The sequence below is a fragment of the Papio anubis genome, chromosome 7 (assembly GCF_008728515.1).
Source record: "Papio anubis isolate 15944 chromosome 7, Panubis1.0, whole genome shotgun sequence".
Lineage (NCBI taxonomy): Eukaryota > Metazoa > Chordata > Mammalia > Primates > Cercopithecidae > Papio > Papio anubis.
The window spans coordinates 157,380,020-157,392,369 of NC_044982.1; the positions used below are offsets into that span (position 1 = coordinate 157,380,020).

The 12,350-nt window shown below is 41.3% G+C and overlaps 1 protein-coding gene across 9 annotated transcripts in view; it reads left to right on the forward strand.

Moving 5' to 3' along the window:
- HERC2 (HECT and RLD domain containing E3 ubiquitin protein ligase 2) overlaps positions 1-12,350 on the forward strand; it is a 159,131-nt gene that overhangs the window by 97,101 nt on the left and 49,680 nt on the right. For all 9 annotated transcript variants that reach the window (XM_031668910.1, XM_031668906.1, XM_031668903.1 and 6 more), the window contains 5 exons: positions 631-856; positions 5,573-5,744; positions 6,614-6,797; positions 7,422-7,562; positions 11,832-12,023. In XM_031668910.1, the coding sequence (XP_031524770.1) occupies positions 631-856; positions 5,573-5,744; positions 6,614-6,797; positions 7,422-7,562; positions 11,832-12,023 (915 nt within the window). The remainder of the gene's footprint in view (positions 1-630; positions 857-5,572; positions 5,745-6,613; positions 6,798-7,421; positions 7,563-11,831; positions 12,024-12,350) is intronic.

The following is a 12,350-nucleotide window of genomic DNA, read 5'->3' on the forward strand; positions in this document are numbered from 1 at the left end:
ATTCTTGAAGATGCTCGTACTGCAAGGTATTAGCAAGACTTTCCTTTAGGGAATTGCTAACTGGCGAGGAGGGATCCATGCCTCATTTTAGAGACAGAGCTACTGCCTGACAAGTGTTACTGTCTCGTCTGCTTGTGGGAGCATATGCTATGACTGGCTTGTGGATATTCAATTTTAAATTTTATTTATGAAAGCAAAATTACCATTACTGTTTTTGAGTCAAAATGAATTATACTTTATAATTCTACAAGGCCAAGAAGCAACTTACTTGAAAAATGAGCATATTGTTTTTGGTCATTTTTCTTTGCAAAATAAAAGGGAAAAAAATTACTGCACTTAGTTGAAGAGAGGACCTTCTGTGTGTCTTGCAACAAAGCAGAATTGGATTAATATTAAGAAAATACTCCTTTTATAGGTATCATCAAGCGTTTTCATGGTTAGATTTTCTTCAGAATTGTCGTACACTGATGCCATTTCATAAGATTGTGAAATGGTTTGTTTTCACCTTTAAGAACTCAATTCTTTCAACTACCGTGGCATACACGTTAAGCATTTTGAAGTAAAAATTACATTAAAGAAAATGTCCTGAAATGTTGAAAAATTATAAGCATTTTCCCCCCTCGTAAACAGGTGTATGCTTGGGGTGACAATGACCACGGCCAGCAGGGCAATGGCACGACCACGGTTAACAGGAAGCCCACACTCGTGCAAGGCTTAGAAGGCCAGAAGATCACGCGCGTGGCTTGCGGGTCGTCCCACAGTGTGGCGTGGACAACCGTGGATGTGGCCACGCCCTCTGTCCACGAGCCCGTCCTCTTCCAGACTGCGAGAGACCCTTTAGGTGCTTCCTATTTAGGTAACACAGATTTGTGTCTTCTCTGAGATTTTTCTGTAGATTACAGCAACCTTACAGATTTATTTAATTGTGCCAACACATTAGAGGTTGTAGTGCTGTGTTAACTGCATTATGAATCTAAAGACACAGAAGAATTAGGGTGTGCTCTCATGCGATTTATCCATGCTGGAATGAAAATTGTAGAAGAAAGTATGTTGCTGATTCTTGTATTTATGATCAGGTAAACTCACAGCGCTGTACTTGTGTGTAAACAGGACTCCTAATAACTGCCTGAGACATACAGGCACTGTAGCGGGCTCTTTTGTATTTTTTAACAGCTTTATTCAGTTATTATTGACATATAATAAACTGCATCTATTTTAAGTATACATTTTGATCAACTTTGAAATATATGTGATCCATGAAAGCATCACCACAATCAAAGATAATGAACTCATACACTACTCTAGCGTTTCTCTCTGGCCCTTTGTACCCATCTCCCTTTTGCTTTTAACTCCCCTCCTCCCTCCTGCCATATGCACCAACTTAATTTCTGTCACTATAGATCAGTTTACATGTTTTCTTTTTGTTGTTGTTTGGTTGGGTTTTTGTTTGTTTGTTTGTAGACAGGGTCTCACTCTGTCGCCTAGGCTGGAGTGCAGTGGCATGATCTTGGCTCACTGCAGCTCCCACCTCAGCCACCTGAATAGCTGGGACTACAGGCACATGTCACCATACCAGGCTAATTTTTGTTTGTTTGTTTGGTGGAGACAGGGTTTTGCCATGTTGCTCAGGTTGGTCTTGAACCCCTGAGCTCAAGTGATCCTCCCACCTCGGCCTCCCAAAGTGCTGGGATTATAGGCAGGAGCCACTGTGGCAGGCCAGTTTGCATGTTTTACAGCTTACTATAAATGGAATTATATATGTACTCTTTTTACAAATCTTACTTTTTCCACTCAGCATAATAATTTTGAGATTCACTTATGTTGCATGTATCAGTAGTTTATTATTTTTAAATTGTTGAATAGCATCTTAAGATAAACAAATGCAATTTGCTGTTGGTGAATGTTTGGGCTATTTCCAGTTTTTGACTGTACAAGTGAAATTGCTAATGGACATTTCCATACAAGTTTGTGTATGGACATCCACTTGAAATTCTCTTGGGTAAACTCCTAGGAGAAGAGTGGTTGGATCATATGGTAGGTGTATGTCCAGCTTCTTAAGATCGCTACATACTGTTTTGCAAAGTGGATGTTCCAGAGGCCCACATCCTCCACATTTTTGTCAACCCTTGATATGTTCAGTCTTTTAGTTGTACTGATAGATGTATGGTGGTATCTCATTGTGGTTTTAATTTGTATTTCCCTAGTAACTAATGATCTCAAGCATCTTGTTTATTTACGAATTAGATACCTTTTTTGGTCAATGTCCGTTCAAGTCTTTTCCCATGTTTAAGTAGGTTGATTGTTTTCTTACTGAGTTTGAGAGTTCCTTATATATTCTGGGTTACAAGTCCTTTGCCTGATATATAAGTTGCTAATATTTTCTGTCAATGTGACTTGTCATTTTATTCTCTTCATAGGTGAATCTTAAAGATTAGAAGTTTTTAATTTTGATGAAGCCTAGTTTATTCATTTTATTCTTTTGTAGAGCATACTTTTGATGTTGTGTCTACAAAACCTTTGCCTCACTCAAGATTATAAAGATTCTCTTTCTGTGTTCTGTTATAGAAGTTTTATAGTTTTAGATATGTGTATCTATGACCAGTTGATTAAATTTTATGTATGGTGGGAGGTTCAGATTGAAAGGCTTTTTCTGGCTTGATTGTCCAGTAGTTTCAGTTGTATTTATTGAAAAACTTTGCTTTTCCTACTGAATTGCCTTTTGCCTTTGTCAGAAATCAGTTGTCTATGGATGTATGGATCTATTTCTGAACTCTCAGTACTGTTTTTATTTGTGGATTTTGGTGGCAGTGCCACATTGTCTTGATTACTACAGCTTTATAAAATACCTGAACTCAAGTTGCAACAGTTCTTTCGCTTTGTTCTTTTTCAAATATATTTTGGCTGTTGTAGTCCCTTTGCATTTCCATATAACTTAAAATGAGCTTGTCTTTTTTTTTTTTTTTTTTTTTTTGAGATGGAGTCTCATTCTGTCGCCCAGGCTGGAGTGCAGTGGCGCAATCTTGGCTCACTGCAGGCTCCGCCTCCCAGGTTCACACCATTCTCCTGCCTCAGCCTCCAGTGTAGCTGGGACTAAAGGCACCGCCACCGCGCCCGGCTAATTTTTTGTATTTTTAGTAGAGATGGGGTTTCACCATGTTAGCCAGGATGGCCTCGTGATCCACCCGCCTCGGCCTCCCAAAGTGCTGGGATTACAGGCGTGAGCCACCGCGCCCGGCCGAGCTTGTCGGTTTTTATAAAACCGCTTGCTTGGGGTTTTGCTGTGAATCGCATTCATTCTGTAAGTCAGTGTGGAAAGGATGGATTCACAGTATCCAGTCTTCTAACCCATGAACACAGTGTTTCTCTTTATTTGTTAGGTGTTTAGTTTCTCTCAGCAATGTTTTCTAGTCCCAATGTTGTGTAGGTCCTGCATATCTTTTGTTAGATTATCTCTAAGAATTTCAGATTATTAAATGGTCTTTTAAACATATCATTTTTTTCTATTGTATGGGAATATTCACATTGCTCCTTGCTAGCATGTAGAAATAAATATAATTGCTTTTTTTTTTTTTTTAAGTGAACCTCATCTTGTCATACAAATATTTTGTTTTTTTCCCTTATCTCTCAGGAGGGACATTTCTCTAGCTGGAAATGTCTAGAGGACGCATCTCTCTAGCAGCATCTGCTTTGATGAATAACTGGAATGTGATCTTCTGGCTGTGTTAGTTACTGACTGTATGAACTGAGGCGAGTGACTTCGCCTTCCTGTGCTGTCTTCTCTTCTGGGGTAGATGAAGATAAAGCTTGACTCTCGTCGTCTCCTTTCTGGTTCAAATTAGTGTCTTCTTAACGTATAGCTGTTTTCATGTCACATTATTTGTATAACTTTTGAGTTTGGCTTTTTCCACTCAGCCTAATCCTCTGGAGATTCATCCACGTTGTTACATATTACATAGTTTATTCAGTATTCCATCAAATACTCAACCATTGAAGGACGTTTGAATTATTTCTAGGTTTTGGCTAATACAAATAAAACTGCCGTGTCATTCATATACAGGTGGATGTGAAAATTCACTTTATGTGAAAATAAGTTCTTATTTCTTTGACATAAATGCCCAAAAGTGTGATTGCTGGTCATATGGTAATTATGTTTAGTTTGATAAGAAACTGCCAAACTCTTTTCTGGAATGGCTGTACCATTTTATAATCTCATTGGCAGTGGAGGATGATCCAGTTTTTCCCATATCCTCACCATCTTTTTAAAATGTAGCCGTACTGGTAGATAGGTCATTGTATCTCATTGTGATTTGAATTTATATTTTCCTCATGGCTAATTATGTTAAACATCTTTTCATGTGCTTGTTTACTGTCCGTATCTCCTCTTTGGTAAAATATGTCTTCATGCCCTTTTCTAATTGGCTTTTTTTTTCTGTTGAGTTTAGAGAGTTCATTATATATTCTAGATATTTCTAGTCCTTTGGCAGATGTGTGTTATGCAAATGTTTTCTCCTGGTCTCTAGCTTGTCTTTTCATTTCCTTTCATAAAACAAAAGTGTTTAATTTTGATGAAGTCTAATTCATCAGTTTTTTCTTTTGTAGGTCATACTTTTGGTGTCGTCTATTTTTGCCTAGTGCTAGATCCTAAAGACCGTCTCCTGTTTTTTTCTAAAAGATTTATAGTTTTGTATTTTCTACTTAAGTCATGATCCATTTGGATTTAATTTTGCATAAGGTGTAGACTTAGGCTGAAGTTTGGGTTTTTTCCCACAGACGTCCAGTTGCTCCACCACCGCGTGCTGAAAGGCTGTCCTGCCTCCGCCGAGTCGCTTTTGCATATTTGTCAACAGTCAGTGAGGCGTATTTGTGTGGTTCTGTTTCTGGGTTCGCTGTTTATTCTGTAGATTCTTATGCCAGTACCACACAGTTTTGGTTATGGTATTACAACAACTTTTGAGATTGGGTAGACTCGTTCCTCCTCCTTATTTTTCTATTTCTATTCTTGTTCCTTTGCCTTTCCATATACATTTTAGAATAATCTTGACAAAAACTCTTGTGGGAATTCTGGTAGGAATTGCATTAAATCTGTGTATCAATTTGGATGAGTTGACATAGACACATGTCCCAGCTCCACCTGGCTCCCTCCCCCTGCGGAGACCTGGGAGTTTGCAGGGAAGTGAACCTGATGAGACTTTATTGGTGAATATCTTCTCTCTTTATTGTTTTGTATTCTTTTTTGTCTTGCCTTACTAGGCTAAGAAAACACAGGCAGTAATTGTAGCATTTTCATAGCTTATATGTATATAACATAAACGTTTGTAAGTGCATTTTATACAAGCATCTACATCTTTTTACAGTTACAGTGAAATTTTGCTGAAAATAGCTTCTTTATCAAAGTATGGATAAGTGGTATTCTTATTCTGAAGGCCTGTGAATGAGCCTAATAGGTGCTCTGTGAAATAGCAAAATGCAGATTGCAGTGTGTTTTGGAACTAACCTATAAGGTCAGATTTTACAGAAATAGAGGAAACTGTGATCTTAAAAACAAAATGCACATTTTATTTTTCCCTTACAGGCGTGCCTTCAGATGCCGATTCTTCTGCTGCCAGTAATAAAATAAGTGGTGCAAGTAATTCTAAGCCGAATCGCCCTTCTCTTGCCAAGATTCTCTTGTCACTGGATGGAAATCTGGCCAAACAGCAGGCCTTATCGCATATTCTCACAGCGCTGCAAATCATGTACGCCAGGTAGGCTCCTGTGCTCGTTTTTGGAATTCTGCAATTATGTGATTTTTTTTCTTTTAGTTGATCAGATGTCTCCAAGAATGTCGTATTGTTGTCTTTAAATGCTGTGTGTTGTAAGTCGCATGTTCTTTGATGGTAATTGATCATATCTTTGTGTGTGTTTTAATGGGCATTGAAATAGGAATTCGAAAACTAACTTGAACATTTTCACTATTCTTTTTGACCAGTAGACTCTAACAATTAATATTTGGGGGAAGAAAAGAAGAATTAGGTGATACTAATTTATAGTGATGTCTAAGACGACTTAGCATCCCCTTCGCTCACGTGAGAAGGCTGAGTTTTGCCAATGCGGCATTTTGCAGTATTTTTCTGCTGCTTTTCCACAGCCTAGATAAGTTGCCAGTCTACTAATGTATCACACCTATGGACCTGACGGGTGTATTTACATAGGAAAATTAGTTTCAGAACAAAAACAGTCATTCAGTAGAGGCCATTGAGTCCTAGCTGCCCAGTATGTGGCTTTCAGTAAACACAAAATTGCCTCTTGGTCAATTATCCAGCCCTCAGGCTCCCACAGCAGCCCAAGAGGATTTCTCAGGGAGAGCCAGAGTCTCATTCTGGTCCGGTTTTTATGTTTGGCAGTTTTTCACCTGCTATTACTCTGGTTTTTCAAATAAATAAAATCCAGAGTAAACATTTTAGCTATTAGCCCAAGGATACAGGTAATAATGTTTGGTTTCCAAAACTCTTTTACATGTATTCAATAAAAATGAGGAAATGCCTCAGTATGCGTGCTAGTCCTGCCTCGCCACTTCCTGTGGTGCTGTGGAGAAGGGGCAGCTCACCACAGGCCGGGCTTTGTGTCCTGACAGAGATGCCATTGTCGGGGCCCTGATGCCAGCTGCCATGATTGCCCCGGTGGAGTGCCCCTCATTCTCCTCCGCGGCCCCTTCCGACGCGTCTGCCATGGCTAGTCCCATGAATGGAGAAGAATGCATGCTGGCGGTTGATATGGAAGACAGGCTGAGTCCAAATCCATGGCAAGAAAAGAGAGAGGTAAAAGCAACCTTAGATCAGAAGGTAAAAGGTGGCTACTTTGTGTCTAGGAAAGTCTCATTCTGTCATTTAGTTTAGGCTGTTTCTGTGCCTCTCGCTTTGATTTTTGGCGTTACTTAGAAGAATATTCTCTGTAAAGGAGCTTTTAAAGTGCTTAAGTGGAATTAGATTTCTTTTTTTAAAAAATCTAATTCAAAAAATCTTTTTTAAAAAAATTTAAAAAAAAAATCTAATTCAAAAAATCATTAAGTGCAAGTTCACAGTCCTTTATCTGCAATTCTGAAACCTTAAAGTTCTGATGGTCAAGAATTTTAGTGACTTATTTTGGGGGAAAAAACCAACTTGAAGATAATGTGAACTCATTTTAGTCTGGTTCATGGACCTGCTGTGAATATTAATAGTTTTTCTTGAAACTATGAGTGTACTTGACTTTGCACAACTGTCCTAGGCCCAGCCGGGGGTGGTAGTGGCTATGTCAGGTAGGCAGCATGTTACCTCTGTAAACTCTGGAACATTCTAAACAGCCCAAGTAGTTTTAGATAAAGCATTTGGGACTTGCGTAGGAAATATGTTATGTTGTTGAGTTTTTCCCCTTACGTCGCCTACTGTGCACTCTTCGACTAGATTGCTTCCTCTGAGGACGCGGTGACCCCCTCTGCAGTGACTCCATCGGCCCCCTCAGCCTCCGCCCGGCCGTTTATCCCAGTGACGGATGACCTGGGAGCCGCAAGCATCATTGCAGAAACCATGACCAAAACCAAAGAGGTGAAGAGGCATTCTTCTTCAACTTTGTATTGTGGAATAATCTTAAATGTACACAGAAGTAGGAATAGTACTTAGGAGTGGAACACAGTTGATTCCTATCCCATTCACCTGGGCTTTCCACTTGTTAGCATCTTTGAAGCATTTGTGGGAATGTTGCAGGACACAGTCCCTGTCACTGCTTACTGCTTCCATGTATATTCCTTGAGTGTCAGGACTACAGCTTGATCCAGGATTACTTTCAAACCCAGACATATTTGGATTTTGCTCATCATCCCAATAGTATCCTTATAGGTCTAGCACCCAACCTAGGATTGCACACTGCCTCTTTAGTGTTCAGTGTGGAACAGTCCTTCGTTTTGACAGACACCACAGGAGTGGTGCAGAATTCTTCTCAGTGCCTCTGCTGGGACTCGGGCATTTCTGATTTGCTGCATCATTGGTGAGATAGCTTATCACTTGGTTAAGAGTCTCCGCCAAGTTTCTCCACTGGAAATCAGTAAGTGTGTTTAGTACTCATGGGGAGACACTTTTGAGATTATGTCAATGTCTTGTTCCTCATTATACTTTTACCTCCCAGTTTTTAGCATCTTAAAGATTCTAGCTGAATCCATTATTACTGTGGTGGTTGTCACATTTTCATTTTTCACATTTATTGTTACTTCTGGTTGTAATTGTTGCCATTCTTTTGCAAGAGAAGGCTTTCCCGTCTCATCGGTCTGTCTTCTACCTACCTACCTTTCTGTCTGTCCGTTTATATTGTGTAGATTCGGGAGTTCCTGTTTTAGTCAAATAGTGACATTTGTTACTCTCATTATTTGACACCCAAATTGTCCCAGACTTGGTCATTGGGACTCCCATGGACTGGTCATTGGGACCTGGTTATTGGGACTCACGTGGACTGGTCATTGGGAACCCTGTGGACTGGTTCCATTGTCTGATGTGTCCCCGTAATTCTTAGGGGTCTTCCTTCATTTCTGGCACAACAGTGTGCTCGAGACTCATCTTTCACCTACCCTGCCCCTGCCTGGAATCAGCCATTTCTCCAAGAAGCCATGGTTCCTGCTAGTGACTTGTAGGATTTGGAAACCAAGATCTGGGTGCTTGCTAAGCTGATTGTTACTGAGTGTTGTTGGTTAGGCCCGCTCAGCAAATAGATCTATACACACGAGCATTTATTTATCCTTCTGCATTTATCTATATAATAAAAACCATTAACAGCCCAAATCAATACTTTTAATTCCAGTCCAGTACCACAGGGCTTATTCCTACTCTCCCTCTTTCCATATTTTTTTGGTGTATAATGCTTTTATATGTTGCTAGATTTGGTTTGCTGCTATTTTGTTGAAGATTTTTGCATCTGTATTCATAAGGGATACGGCTCTGTAGTTTTCTTGTGATGTCTTTGCTTTGGGTATTATGGCAATATTGGCTTCATAGATTGGAGGGTGTTCCTTTCTCTCCTGTTTTTTGGAAGAGTTGGTGAAGGACTGGGGTTAATTCTGTAAGTAGTTGGTAGAATTGTATCTGCTCTTCTGCCATATTCCCATCATTCTTTGAGTATTTCCTTTTTGGCACAACACAAAATTCCAGGCTCAACAAGATGTTTTAGGCTCCAACATAGGAATCAGTTATTTCTCTGACAAGTCCTAGTTCTTTCTGGTGGAGAAGGGCATTTAGAGGTCAAGATCTGGGCCCTTCGTGTGCTTGTTGCTGTTTGGGTGACAGAGCTAGAGAATGAATATGTGTGCGTGTAACATAATAGGTACATACATCAGTGTTTTGTTTTGTTTTGTTTTAGACAGGGTCTTGTTCTGTTGCCCAGGCTGGAGTACAGTGGCACAATCTTGGCTCACTGCAGCCTCAACCTCCTGGTCTTAAGCCGTCCTCAGCCTCCCAAGTAGCTGGAACTATAAGTATGCACCACCACATCTGGCTAATTTTTGTATTTTTTTTCTTTTTTTTTTTTTTTTTTTAGAGATAAGGTTTCGCCATGTGGCCCAGGGTGGTCTTAGGCTGGGCTCAAGTGATCTGCCTGCCTCATCCTCTCAAAGTGCTGGGATTACAGGCATGAGCCACCGTGTTTGGCCCACATCAGTATTTATGTTGTTATAAATTTATGTATATGGAAAACCACCGGTTCACACCAATATGATTGATTCTAATCCAACTAGGATTCATTCTAGTTTTCACTCTTTCTGTATTTATAACTTTCTTCTCTGAAAGTGGGAAACCTGGCTCCTGTCATCAGCAGGCTGTTTACTTACAGTTCAGTCCCCTTAGATAATCAACTTCCAATCTTGGCTGTCCCCCACTCCGTGGTGGGCACCCTTCTTCCTCTGTACAGCCTCTGGCACTCTACGGTCACCCTACGTGACCTCTGGCCCTTCCCCCACCTCCATGTTGACCCAGAGTGTGGCACCTTCCTCACTTGGCCTGGCCCTCCCTCTCCAACCCCCCATGTGCGGATGCCCTCGCCAGCCCGCCAGGGTGCTCCCCACGCCAGGCCAGCACCTGCTCATGTGTACTCTCTTGCCAGCCTTCCCACCCTGGGGACAAACACTTTATTTTTAATTACATTTGGAACCCTTGATTTATTATGCTGTTACTGCTGGCAGAAAATATGTCCTATGGAAATTATTGATAACCATCCATGGTGAAAAGAAAGCCTCTATTTATGAATTAGGTGCTTGGAATCAACTTCTCATTTTTGGCAGTCTCCTGGTTTGAGGGTTTAATGCAGCACTTACTCGAGGAAGGCAACATTTTTGTTTTTAGGTAAAAGGATAATATGATTTCTTTCCCCCCAATTTATTTATGAGACATAGGCATTATCCAAGTTGTAACCCTGTATTTCTATTATTTCAGTTTTGGCTTGACTCATGAATTTAAGGCAAAGCAATTTTAATATTAGTATTAAGCTATAATTCATATTTCAGGATATGCTGCTCGTGATTTTCTTCCTTAGCAATTCTTCTAGACATATTTTCTTTGTGTGTGTGCATGTTTTTAAGACACCCTCATTAAAAAAAATGGTAGGTACATTTCAATCTCAAGACTAAAGATATTCTTGTTGATATGTTTCGCTGAATGCTTTGCTGTTCTTCAGTGAGTTATGTTCTGGAATGTCATCATTTATAATGAATTTCACTTACTCCTTGGGTCTCCATGCAGAAGCAGGAGCAAGGTCTGTTTCCCTAAAGGGAGAAGAACCTTGTTCCTAAATCAGAGTGGTGTGATTTCCAGGGACCCTGGTTGGGTCATGTTCCCCTTAAGGGGAACATGTGGGGCTGTCCTTCCCCCAGCTTGTTTATGTTTGTGGAAAGAGTCACACTGGATTTGCTGAGGTCCAGAAAGCAGGAGAGAAAAGAGGCACTTCCCTGGCTCTTGTTCTTCCTCTGGGGAGCAGACTGTGCCTGGGGGAGGAGAAGGGGTTGACACACCCCTGCTCGGTACAGCGGTTCCCATGCTGGGTCAGAAGCAGTGGGAGTCCCTGGCTCTGACAAGGGCCTTTCCACTTTCCCCAAGTTCAGTCCTGATGCTGCCCTCCAGGAGGCTCCTGTGTGCTGACAAGCCGGGGAGGGGGGCGGCCATCCTGGGCAAGGCACCTCCGTGGGGTGGGAGCTGGGGGTGCAGTGATGCTGCGAATTGGCTCATAGCAAACAAGGAGAGGAGGTGAAGGATCAAGATGCAGTATGTTAAGGCTAACAGGGCAGGAATGGGAAGTACACGAGTGGTAATGAGAAGACTTTCATGTATGTTTTCAGTGAAACCAAGGGGAGAGAGACTGTGGAGAGCTTGTTACATGCCAGTGAGTCATTTGAAATAAGATTCCAGGAAAGAATTATGGAGAGGATCTAGACAAAATATATACAACTATAATACACATGTAGTTTATAAACGATTCCAAGCATACCTTATGGGTAGATTATACAGGATGCAGCTTCATTCCAAAACTCCCCCTATAGTATCTGCCTGTGCTCCAAACTTGGACCCCATAATAAATTGTCATTTCTTTGTAGCTTAAGTCATCCCTTTTTGATAAATGCTATTGGTAATACAACAGTTCATTGGTCTTGAAAACATAGTACATGGCTTGGTGGAGATTTTAGGGGCCATCATTTCTTAATCTGTTTTCTTAAGGTCTTAAACACCTTCAAGTTTCTTACTCGTTGGTGTTCATGTGTTCTCTGAGTTTGTGGGTAAATTGGTGATTCTTTGTCTCTTAACATATCATTCCTCATGTTAATTGTTGGATGTCATTTGACTTAGGATGTTGAAAGCCAAAATAAAGCAGCAGGTCTGGAGCCTCAGGCCTTGGATGAGTTCACCAGTCTGCTGATTGCGGATGACACCCGTGTGGTGGTGGACCTGCTCAAGCTGTCGGTGTGCAGCCGGGCCGGGGACAGGGGCAGGGACGTGCTGTCTGCGGTGCTTTCCGGCATGGGGACTGCCTACCCGCAGGTGAGTCTCAGGGAGGGCCGGGCCGTCTGACCCTACCTCCTCCACATGGCGCCAACCTCCTCTCCAAGGGAGAGCAGCTGTGGATCACCGGTGATCTTGTGCTGGGTTTCATCCTAGTAGACAGCAGGTTAGGAGCACTCCTTTAGGACAAAACGTTTTAGCATTTACCCCAGTGACATCCTTTACCTGTTTTTTGTTGTTTGTTTTTTTGAGACGGAGTCTTGCTCTGTCGCCCAGACTGGAGTGCAGTGGCGCGATCTTGGCTCACTGCAAGCTCCGCTTCCCAGGTTCGCGCCATTCTCCTGCCTCAGCCTCCTGAGTAGCTGG